Here is a 12,497-nt window from a genome sequence, read left to right on the forward strand (position 1 = left end):
CCACCTCCCCAACGCACACGCAGATACCCACCATCCTTGATGCCTCTGGAGCGGCTGCAATGGTGAGATCAGCAGCTGCTTGTGTGGGGCCCATGGCGTCCCAGTCTTCATCTGCTGGACTGAACTGGGATCTCCAAGTCTTGCCAAACTTGTGATTACAGCCTGAACCCAGTGGGGGAAGTTTCTGATTTGTCTGGATGCTGCTGTCCCCTTGTGGCCGTGAGTGGAACTGCAGCATCAGATGGCCACTAACATCTTAAGCCAGGCATCTCCTTTCAGTTCCTTTTTTGTGGGGATCACTGCAAGCAGCGATCCAGGTGAGGTTAGGAGTGAAACTCGGGTCGGCACAACTTAGCCGGTTCTGGGTCAAAACCTCTGGAGTCTGATGCCAAGGGATTTGTTTTTTGCATATTTTTAGCGCACTAAAACTTGGGAGAAAAAAGTTTCCAATTGGCAACCACCACAACAAAGCTTGAGGCATGGCTACATTGAATCACATTGTAGACTTTTCTACGTGAAAGTTCTAGTAACTGAGAAACCGGGTTCAGGCGGCAGTCTGGGGGATTCAATTTGAAAGCCTGCGTGTTTAGTAACTGGTTTTTCTAGTGCCTTTCTGTGAGCATGTACCCTCTACACTCATCCACTAGGGATTCTCTAACTGGCTCGTCCAGTGTTTCTCAAATGCTGCGACTCTTTTTAACATTGTGGTGACCCCCCCCCCCCGCCAGAAAATTGTTTCGTTGCTACTCCGTAACTAATTCTCCTACTGTTAAGAATCCTAATGTAAGTATCTGATACGCAACCCTTGTAAAAGGGTCGTTTGACCCCGTGGATGGGTCGTGAGAACCACCGTGCTAGTCCGGCAGCCTCGGGAAGGGAAACGAGATTGAAAGGAACCAGCTTCCATTCAAGCCGCAGCTGGCCTGGCGGATGAGCGTGGGCCGAGAGCCCTCAGAATCCAAGACCCACAGGCTGACTTTCGGGTGCCAGAGGCTCAGCTATTGGGGAACCTCAACCTTAGCCTGCCAAGACCTCAACCACTCAAAGCCCTGCAGAGAAAGCCAGCGGAGAAATGAGGTGGCTTCAAGTGACCCAGTTCCCAAGAGAAATTGCTCCAGAAACCATCCCCACAGCATGGTCTGGTGGAGACAGAGATGGGAAGCTCAGGGGTGTGAGACCAGCCGGGGCTCCATGGACCCATGGTAGAAGAGAGCACTAATTCCATCGAACTGTCCTCTGTCGTCTACATATATGCTGTGACACGTGCTTGTGTGGCACACACACACAAACACACACACACACACGTAAATAACTATATGTAACTTTAAAGGGGTTTTTTTATCCAAATTAATTTTTAAAAAACTTCCCTGGACCCCCATCTTCTCATTAATCTTCCTTACCAGATTCAAGCCACTCAAATCTCCTTTGCTCTCCCAGACCCTTCATGGGACTCAAAAAAAAAAAAAAGAGGAAGGATTTCACTGTGTAGCTCTAGTTGGAAATCTCTATGTAGATCAGGCTAACCTCAAACTCTGCCTCAGTCTCCCAAGTGCTGGAATTAAAGGTGTACACCACCACAGTCAACCCCCCATTGAACTAACCACTCAACCTCACTGATCTGAAGCTCATCAGTGAATCCCCAAACTCTGAAGTCACAATTCTTTCGAATGGTATTTGAGGCAAAACCTCACCCGCTTCAGTGAACCTTATTCTAGAGGCAATGGCTGCCACCATTCTTGTCAAAGCAGCCAGAACCCAGTCCCCTTTGGCTAACACCTGTTCCTTTCACAGGTTCCGCCTCCTCCCCCCAAACCTTAGCATTGCTTCTCTGGAGGCCATGCGGCATCATCTGGTCACATCTCACCACCCCCACACATCTTTTGTGGTTACTTTTCCATCGCAGCTGCTGGCACTGACATCTGAGGTGCCGAGAGTCACACTGTGGGCTCTGGAAGTGAGAGCTACCGTGGGACAGAGCAGAGGGCAGTGACATTCTCAGTGCTTCCAGTTTATTCTGAACGTGGGATCAGCAAAGAAACCTTATTACCTGCAGCCTATCCAGTTCCCACCTAGAATGGATTTCATCTCCTACAGAGCTCCAGCCAGGTTCATCTCTCCTGGAACTACATCACCCTGGCTGACAGAAGGCTCAGGACATACACATAGCAGGTAGTGTGCACACTCAAATAAAACACACATCTATAAACAAGTAAGTACAGCCGCAAGCCCTGACCATCAGTCACAGGAAATCCACACTCCCAACCCCGCCCTGCCGCTCACAGATACCCACCAAGTGTCTCTGACAGCTTTTGCTGTCTTTATTAGGAAAGGACGAGAAAGGAAATCAACCCACCTAATATCACAGTGTGGGCGAAGGCTAACGGCATCCTCTGCCCAGCCACTCTCTGTGCCAGAGCCATGGGTGAGAACGCCAATGTGGCGCCCACCCACCCTACCTGCTGCTCTGAAGAAACGGTCACAGACACATTAAATACACTCATGGCTGGTGCCAAAGCCCTGCTACCTTGAGGACCCCCAAGAGAATGCTTTGATTTCTTTGTTTTGTTTTTTGTTTTGTTTTGTTTTGTTTGTTTTGTTTTGTTTTTCGGAGCTGAGGACCGAACCCAGGGCCTTGCACTTGCTAGGCAAGCGCTCTACCACTGAGCTAAATTCCCAACCCCTTGATTTCTTTAAATTCAATGAGAAATGGGGTTGGAGACACGGCTCAGTGGTTAAAAGCATTTGCTGCTTTTACAGAGGACCCAGGTTTGGTCCCCAACACCCACAAGCCACTCACAATCATCTGTAATTCTAGTTCCAGATCTGATCTCTCCTTCTGGCCTCCCGGGGCAGCAGACTTAAATGTAGTGTGCAGATATACATGTGGGCAAACACTCATGCATGTGAAATCATCTTTACATTGACCAAGCCAGCTCAGTCAGCCAACAGGGTCTCAGGGGAGGGAGTGAGGCTTAAAGAAAAAAAAAAAAAAAAGACAATTAGACAACTTTATGCTATGACCCCAGCAAATGCTGAAGTGGGTTTATTTTTTTCCCGGTCTGCTTTTATACCATTCTAAGCACATGCAAAGAATAGTGCCAGTTCTAGATCAAGGACAAAGTAGGGAAGGAACAAACAGGGCATAAACAAAGGTCTCATGATTACTGTATATTCAGGGACTTAAGACGATCAAGATACAAAGAACCCATTCCTTAGCTGTGTTTATCATGAGCCAACTTCCTTGTCCCAGCCCAATGTCAATCATTCTTGCCAATATTCTTGAAAGGGGCACCAAGAGCTCTCCACACTACATTTTAAAAAATCATACTAATAAAGCAAAAATCAGTAGAAAAATATACAAACTGAGTTACCACATTGACAAAGGCAGACGGCAGCCCTGGAGTTTAGTTCAGCACGCTCTGATGGAAGAGGGAGGCTGGCTGGATTCCTTTAACCCCATGCCTCTAGCCAACCACATGGCCTGCCCAAATTAAACAGTAATTACCAAGGTTAGGAAAAGGCCTTGTCGGGACAGGTTTGGCCCCAGGCTTAGCTCAGCCTTGACTCTGGTGGCCTCACCTCCCCTCTCCGATGCCTATAAATGCCCAGCCTGTCCACACCAGCCAGTCCTCAACACCTGAACCATGTTGGGAATTACGGTCCTCGCTGCCATCCTGGCCTGCGGTAAGCGTGGGAGTGGGGACCAGCTGCATCCAGCTGGCTGTAAGATCAAGCTGGCCTTGGGGGTGTCCTCTGCTCCCCCAAAAAGGCACTTTTGGGGTCCTATGTGGGTTCGCCCACTGAGCATCTGTGTGTCGGTTAAACCTCTTCCAGATTAGTAGGCTCCGGAGAACGGACGGAGAGCTCCCTCCAGGCTGTGAGGTTCAGACAGGAGACCCTGAGCAAGGGTCACCATAGGTGCTTCATTCTGGGTTCACTCCAGGGAACCAGTGGGCCTGTGTTTCCCCATCTGTGTCCCCCCGACCCCAACCCACATCCCCACCCCTGATGGCTCTTGGCTCTCCCATTTTGGTGCCATTCTCCCAGATTGAAATGGACGGTGCGACCGGGTTTGGTTTGGTTTGGTTTGGACAAGTAAAAGCTCTTGATCAGGAATCCTAAGGACTCTCTAGATGCAGGAGCAGGCTGGACACTGCATGTACTGGGTCTGCCCCTATCTTCATCCAGTGATGCTCAGTACCCTGCCAGAGAACCACACGCCGCCTAACGCCAGAATGCTGGCTCCGTCAGCCTCACCTCAGAACACGCGCTCGTAACCAATCCACACAAGGTCTGAGGCATGACAGGGTGGGACGCTGTGTGGTCCACACTGAGTACCCTTCTGTCACACACTACACGGTGACCCACCGAAGATATCCTTTGTCTGTCATGAGCGCTAGTGGCTGCCTGGTCCTCTCATTTCTCCTTCTGTGACTCTTTAAATGTATCGAGTGGCTTTGTTCTCAGGAGACTCCCAGGTTAAGGTCATTCTTTCACACACACACACACACACACACACACACACACACACACACACACACACACACACAAAAGGGAAACTGAGGCCCAGAGAGCCAAGTGGACTCTCCCAAGTCACCGAGTAGAATATAAACTTCCATACCCGAGTTTTCCCATCTCCCCCTTCTCAAAAGGCCAGCCCGCTTACTTGCGCTCCCCTGTCTCCCCAGCCTCTTGCTGCGGGAACCCCGCCTTCCCACCTAACCTGTCAACCAGAGTGGTAGGAGGAGAGAATGCTGTCCCCAACAGCTGGCCTTGGCAGGTACGCATGCTGCAAGACAGATGCAGGGGTTGGAGGGGCAAGGCTGGGCAACCCCAGAGGGATGATGTGCAGTCCTTCTGCAGGTCTCTCTCCAGTACCTCAAGGACGACACATGGAGGCACACCTGTGGGGGCAGTCTCATCACCACCAGCCACGTCCTCACTGCCGCCCACTGCATCAAGTGAGTGGGGATGACACCCGGAGGCCATCGAGGAGCCAACAGTCCAGGCACTGGGTTCGCTCTGTCAGCTGTTCTCCTCTGCTAACTCAACTCATTCATTTATTCAGTTGAAAACGTTTCTTGTGCACCTACTGCGTGTCAAGAAATGGCAAGGAAGACAAAAGCCGTCCTCTGGGGCTATTTTAGTAGAAGGCAGAGCAGCATATGAAGGAGTCAATGTGTAATAAAAACAGGGTTGGGAGAAGGGGACAGGATACAAGGTGGCTTTCATTCAAGTTAAAAGACGATAAAAGAAGATAGCCCAGAACTAGGAAGGAGAGAGGGAGGGAGGAGGAATTAAAATAGTAAAATAAGGGGGAGTATAGCTTAGTTGGTAGAGTTCCTTCTTAGCATGCACAAAGCCCTGGGTACACACACACACACACACACACAAGTGCCACATCAAAACAGGTGAGTTAATAACACACACCTGTAACAGTCACTTGTGTCACTTGTGAAGTGGAGGAAGGGAGATCAGAGGTTGAAGGCTATCCTTGGCTATGCATTTGAGGCCAGCCTGGGCTAAAAAGAAGAAGGAAAGAGGCAGGTTAAGGGAAAGAGGGAAAGAGGAAGGGAGGGAGGAAAAAAGGAGAGAAAGAGAGAGACAGAAAGACAGACAAATGGATCTGGGCAAAGACACAAAAGGAAGATCACTCACTGATCTGTGGGATTCCAGGATCAGCCTGAGGGAGGAGCCTCTGAGGACTGGAAAATACTGAGGCAGCCTCCTACTGGGTGCAGAGTGTGGGGACCCGGGAATGGGGGTGGGGGTTGGGGGGAGAGGAGGCGTCTATGCAAGAACCACAGTTGACTGGAGAGAGGCAGAGTTGTGGGAAAGGCTTCCGGATGTGAGCACCTCAACAGCCAAGGGATGACAGGCGCTTGCCTGCCATCTTAGGGCAGGAGGATCTTGTACTAGGGAGGACAGAGCCAAGCAGGGGACAGTGAGGTGCCTAAGGCCATGTGGAAGCCAGAGGCAATAGCAGCTTGGCTTCTCCTAGTCTGCCAGTCTAGGGCGGCAAGGCTGAGTCCTGGCTGTAAGCTGTGGTTCTTCTCTAATCTCGCACAGGGGCGGGGGGATGGGAACAGACTTCCTCTTTCCCACAAAGCCCTACTGTCAAAAGAGGACCAGGCCTCTAAAGTTCTCAGTTCCCTGTTGGCCCTGCCTGAGGCCATTTGATGTCTCTCCTTCCCATTTCTAGCAAAGACTTCACCTACCGTGTGGGCCTGGGGAAGTATAATCTGACAGTGGAGGATGAGGAAGGCTCCGTGTACGCTGAGGTGGACACCATCTACGTCCATGAGAAGTGGAACCGCCTCCTCGTGTGGTCAGTGCCGGCCCTGGGGCAGCATGGGAGGAGGGTCCCCAAGGTGGAGCCACAGAGTCTGGCCCCAGCACTTGGCGAGCCCAGCTCATAGGATCACAGGATAGCGCCACTCGTCCTTCACACTGACCAAGGATAAGGGTTAAGTACACGGGTATCTCTACACCTGAGGCTCCACACCACACTTTCCAGAATTGACCGGGCCAGAGGCTGAGCCAAGCGTTACCTATACGGAGTGCCGTGCGCATGCCCAGACTGCATCAGGCATGTGAGATGCCATCTTTCCGCTAAGTCTCACAACAGCCCTAGATGGAGAACTACAGCTCAGAGGAGTTAAGAAATATACCCCATGTGGAGCTTGGTGGCACATGCCTTTAATTCCCGCAGAGGCTGGGGGATCTCTGTAAGTTCAAGGCCAGCAGTTTGGTCTGCACGAGTTCCAGGACAGTCAGAGCTCTGAGAGACTATCTCAAAACAAACAAACAAACAAACAACACAACACAACACAACACAACAGCCAGTGGTAGTCGTGGTGTACACCTTTAGGCAGAGGCAAGCAGACCTCTGAGTTTGAGGCCAGCCTGGTCTGTAAAGTAGGTTCCAGAACAGCCGGGGGTACACAGAAAACCCCTGTCTTAAAAAACCGAAGTAGAGAGAGAGGACAGAGACAGAGAGACAGAGAGAGACAGAGACAGAGAGACAGAGACAGAGAGAGAGACAGAGAGAGACAGAGAGACAGAGACAGACAGAGACAGACAGAGACAGACAGAGACAGAGACAGAGAAATGTGGACCAAGTCACACAGCCAGTGCATGTCTGCCAGCGTCACCAATTTTCTCTCTGGCGAGAGAGCAGCTAAATGAACCTGTGCACGCCTTTGTCATCACGTTGGACCAGCTGCAGCTCCTTTCCAGGGGTCATAACCTACAATGGTTCTGAAGATTTCACTCTGCTGAGCTGTCATGAGCTGGCACATGAGGAAGAAGCCACATCTGAGGGGACAGCTGCATCTATTGGAAGGGTCACTTAGGGCTGGAAAGGTGGCTTCATGGCTAAGAGCCCTTGTGTGTCTTGGGGTTTCTGAAGCCATTATAAATATCATGCCAAAAGCAACTTGGTAAGAAAAGGATTTTTCTTTTATTTTTCTTTTTCAAAACCTGCCTCTGCTTCCAGAGTGCTGGGATTAAAGGTGTGGGCCACCACTACCTGGCAAGGTTTGGGGTTTTTTTTAATATTTATTTATTTATTAGATATAAGTACACTGTAGCTATCTTCAGACACACCAGAAGAGGGGATCAGGTCTTGTTACAGATGGTTGTGAGCCACCATGTGGTTGCTGGGAATTGAACTCAGGACCTCTGGAAGAGCAGTCAGTGCTCTTAACTGCTGAGCCATCTCTCCAGCCCACTTTGTTTTATCTTAGACTTCCAGGTCACTGAGGGAACGGGAGCAGGAGCTCAAGCAGGGCAGGAACCTGGAGGCAGGAGCTGATGTGGAGGCCATGGAGGGGTGCTGCTTCCTGGCTTGCTCCTCATGGCTTGCTCACCAGGACCACCAGTCTAGGAATGGCTGGGCCCTCCCACATCAATCACCAATCAAGAAGACGCCCCACAGCCTGGCCTATGGGCCAATCTTTTGAGAGTATTTTCTCGGTTATGATGCCTTCTTCCCAGATGACCCTAACTTACATCAAACGGACATAAAATTAGACAGCACTCTGTGCAAGCCTGAGGACCCAAGTTCAGATCCCAGCATCCCATGGGAAGCTGTGTACAGTAACCCGAGGGCTGTGGGAGCTGGAGGCTTAGGGATCTCTAGGGATTGCTGACTACCAGCCTCACTCTGGTGAGAGATGCTGCCCAGGGAACAAGGTGGTCAGGGACAGCCCAGGACACCTGAAGTCTTCTGGACTCTGCACACATGCACTGGTACACACAGACACACCACACATACACACACATATACATATACACACATACACATACATACACACATACACACATACATACACACACACACATACACACACACATACACACACACACATACATACACACATACACACACACATACACATATACACACTCACACACACATACACATATACACACATACACACATACACACACACACACCCTCTCACACACACACTCTCTCTCTCACACACACACACACACACTCACACATACTCTCTCTCTCACACACACACCACACACACACACACACACACACATTCTCTACACACACACACACACACATATACACACACACACACACACACACACACACACACAACACACACACACACACACACACACACATGCACACACACACCACAGACACACACACACACACACACACACACACACACACACACACACACACACACACACACACAGACACACAGACACACACACACACACACACACACACACACACATGCACACACACACACACACACACAACACACCACACATACACACACACACACACACACACACACATACACACAAACACACCACACCACACACACACACACACACACACACATACACACACACCACGAGCCATTTGCCCTCCAGGGTCCTCCCCTAGCTTTGTTACGTAGCTCCTAGCAGATCCCTGGCCACCAAAGGTCAACACACAGCACCACCCTCTGCCCGCTTGCCGAACCTCCACTGTGCGTTCCAGGAACGACATCGCCATCATTAAGCTGGCTGAGCCTGTGGAGCTGAGCAACACCATCCAGGTGGCCTGCATCCCAGAGGAAGGTTCCTTGCTGCCTCAGGACTATCCCTGCTATGTCACGGGCTGGGGTCGCCTCTGGAGTGAGTACAGCCTGCACTGGAAAATCCCCGAGGCTTTCTGGAGGAGGTGCCACTGTCCATCCCACGTTCTCCCTCCCGACTGATGTTTTCGTAGATTTTTAAACCTTTGTGATAATAACAACTGCTATGTATTACTTAGCCCAGACCATGGGACAAGCACATCACAAGTAAACGTGTGTGTGGCTAGAACTCATCGGGTGTTTAGAACAGGGACTGCCTCATTGCCCCAGCCGTAGAAATGAGGTACAAACGAAAGGCTGGCCTATGATCCAGAACTTGGAAAGTGGAAGCTGGAGAATCAGGAGTTCAAGGTTACTACACAGGGGGTTTGAGGCCAACCTAAGCTACATGAGACCCTGCACCAAAATAATTAAACTAACTAACTAGCTAGCTAGCTAACTAAAACTGCCCCTTAGGGGTAGGAGGCTAGATCTCATAGCAGACGGATGCCCAAGAAGATGCCAACTTAACTAGATGGTTAAGTGAGACTGCCGAGACCAGGAGAAAGCAGAGGTTAGCTCTTAGGACCTCCTGTGCGAGGAAAGCCTTTAGATGTGTCCCCTAAAGATGGAGTGAGGGAAGCCCCCAAGACCTCAGCTGAGGCCGAAGGGTCACAAGTCAACCTGCCCCAGGTCACAGTGAGTCAGAGGCCAGCCTAGGCAACGCGGGAGACCCTGTCACAAAATACAAAGTTAAGAGAAAGCTAGGTGTATAGTGCAGTGGTAGCATGCATGTCCAGCATCCTCAGAGGCCTGGGTTTGATCCTGAGCACGGCAAAATAGGAAGGGGAAGCAAAATTAAGACTCCAAACTAGAGGCCCATAGTCCCCAAGGGACTGTGACCCACAGACCTGAGCCATCCCAGTGAAGGGCACACCCGTGGTTCCCACAGCCTTCCATACACTCTCGGTGTCCTGCTGGCTGGAGGCCAGAGCTAGGGCTGAACCGACGACACGGGTTGACTCCCTGCCTGCATGGCTACTCTCTCCTCAGCCAATGGTCCCATCGCTGAAGTGCTCCAGCAGGGCCTGCAGCCCATCGTGAGCCATGCCACGTGCTCCAGGTTGGACTGGTGGTTCATCAAGGTCCGGAAGACGATGGTGTGCGCTGGGGGTGATGGCGTCATCTCTGCCTGTAACGTGAGTGTCCTGACCCCACACCAGGGGACAGCAGGGACTACCTCCCTGGGCAGAGCAGGGTTCAGGTGGAGCAAATCACACCCCTCCCTCCAAGAAGCCAGGCTCTGATGAACCGTGCAGGCCTAGGAGAAAGCTGTCGCTCCTGTTCACCCTTCTCTGTTCACCCCTCAGTGCATGGCGAGAGGCAGAGGGCTGGACATGAGGAACTCAGGTTCAAGTCCCAGTGCCAGCAATTGGGTGGCTGCTGAAGTTCTCTATAAAGTGGCAAGAGGGGAGAGGTGGCTCAAAGGGTAAAACCCCTTTCACCAAGCCTGGGGACTTGGTCCCCAGATGCCACATGTTGGAACAAGAGGATCAACTCCCACATTGTCCTGTGGTCACCACACATGCACTGTGGTGTGTGTGCATGCACACATGGGTGCATGTATGCACACACACACACACACACACACACACACACACACACACACAATGAAAGTGAAAAAATATATACTGAGGCAAGGGCTGGGGAGATAATTCAGTTGGTAGAGCTTGCCTTGCAAGCACAAGGAGCTGAATTTGATCCCCAGAACTCACGTTATGAAAATGCCACCCGTGGGGTGCACCTGAGTCCCAGTGCTAGGGAGGAGAAGCCGAGGGAATTCCTGGGGCTCACGGGTCAGTGCATCTACCCAATTGGCCAGCTCCAGGCTGGAGAGTGTGCCTCCTGGCTATACATACATACACATACATGTGCACACACACTGGCACAAATAACTAAATACACACACACACCCACACACACACACATACACCTTCATCCTTACACACAGACACATGCATGCATATCTTCATTCTCACATACAAACACATACCTCCATACACACACACACATGCACACATACACATGCATGCATACCTTCACTCTCATATATGTACATTCATGCACACACATACACCTTCATCCTCACACACAGACATATAAGCATACATATCTTCATTCTCACATACACACACACACATACACATGCATGCACACCTTCACTCTCACGCACGTACATTCATGCACACATACATACACACATGCATGTACATACGCGCATCAGAAAAGAAGCCGTACTAACCACTACACAGAACCACCGTGAGCATGCCTAGCAGCACGAAGTGGCTTCCTTCCTGTTCCACACATTCTCCTAAAGGCTCCACTCAGAGGAGACAGGGACTCAGAGTATGACCAGAACCACAAACCATTCAGAACAGTGTCCATTCTGAAACACACTGCCCTCCCTTCTTTCCCAGGCCTCTTCAGGGTTCCCAGCCTCCATGACTCTCTGGGTCCCTCAACAGTCAGGGAACCTGAGGGCGAGTTTATTGGCATCATCCCAGATCACAGCCAACCGAAAGCTAGCTAGCTGACACCTCAGGGCCTCACCGGACGAGGCCAAGGTAGCCCCTACACTTTCTCTGTCAGAATCTTCACGCCTGAGGCCTGAATAGTAGATGTGGAATCGAAGGGCCCAGCTAGCAACCCCCAAAGCAGCCAAGGCCAGCCTCTTGGGGTGCATTGGAGCTGAGGCCTACTGCCTTGCTGCAGGGAGACTCTGGCGGCCCACTGAACTGCCAAGCAGAAGACGGCTCATGGCAGGTGCAGCATCGTGAGCTTCGGTTCCAATAGCGGCTGCAAGCGTACACAAGAAACATTAGTCTTCACCTGAGTGTCTGCCTACAATGACTGGATCAACGAGGTAGGTGTTCCCTGGGCCCGTCTCTGGGCCCCTGAGCCCTCTCCTTCAATGGCTCCTTTCCGGATGTATTCACTGCTCGGTCACTTAAGCCCACATTCAAGTTCACTCTTCCATTCACTGACAGACCCTGGCTGAAGCCTTCTCAGAGGAGGCCTTGAGTCAGGACTGAGGGGAGGGGCGGCTCACATAGAGGGACACGTGGGTGGCTACATAAAGGTTTAAGGACGGGGGTGGGGGTGGGGGGGGAGGCAGGAGGTCTAGGATGCGTTCTGAGTCCACAAGCACCATGCTCTGAAGAGCTGGGAGACCCCGGAGCCTTTGTGCAGACACCGGCCCGGCCTCCTGGGAACCTATAACCCCTCAGAGAGCCTTGTGCTGGCCCAGAAGGTAGCGTCGCTCACATAGGCTTCTACTTCTCCAGAAAATACAACTGTGAAGAGGCCGTTCCAGGAGTCTCGCAGCCCATCTCCCAACAGCAATAA

General features: G+C 51.3%; 1 protein-coding gene across 1 annotated transcript; it reads left to right on the top strand.

Annotated features, from left to right (window-relative positions):
- Positions 1-4,546: 4,546 nt before the first annotated feature.
- Positions 4,547-12,184, top strand: Ctrc (chymotrypsin C; the record flags this gene model as incomplete). Its single annotated transcript, XM_032890990.1, is given in 9 exon segments — positions 4,547-4,780; positions 4,864-4,961; positions 6,203-6,263; positions 6,265-6,332; positions 9,017-9,153; positions 10,146-10,291; positions 11,865-11,917; positions 11,919-12,015; positions 12,140-12,184. Coding segments are annotated over 9 exon segments (939 nt in total), but the record flags the coding sequence as incomplete, so codon positions are not given.
- Between the last annotated feature and the right edge of the window lie 313 nt (positions 12,185-12,497).

This window comes from Rattus rattus, chromosome 1 (assembly GCF_011064425.1).
Source record: "Rattus rattus isolate New Zealand chromosome 1, Rrattus_CSIRO_v1, whole genome shotgun sequence".
Taxonomy (NCBI): domain Eukaryota; kingdom Metazoa; phylum Chordata; class Mammalia; order Rodentia; family Muridae; genus Rattus; species Rattus rattus.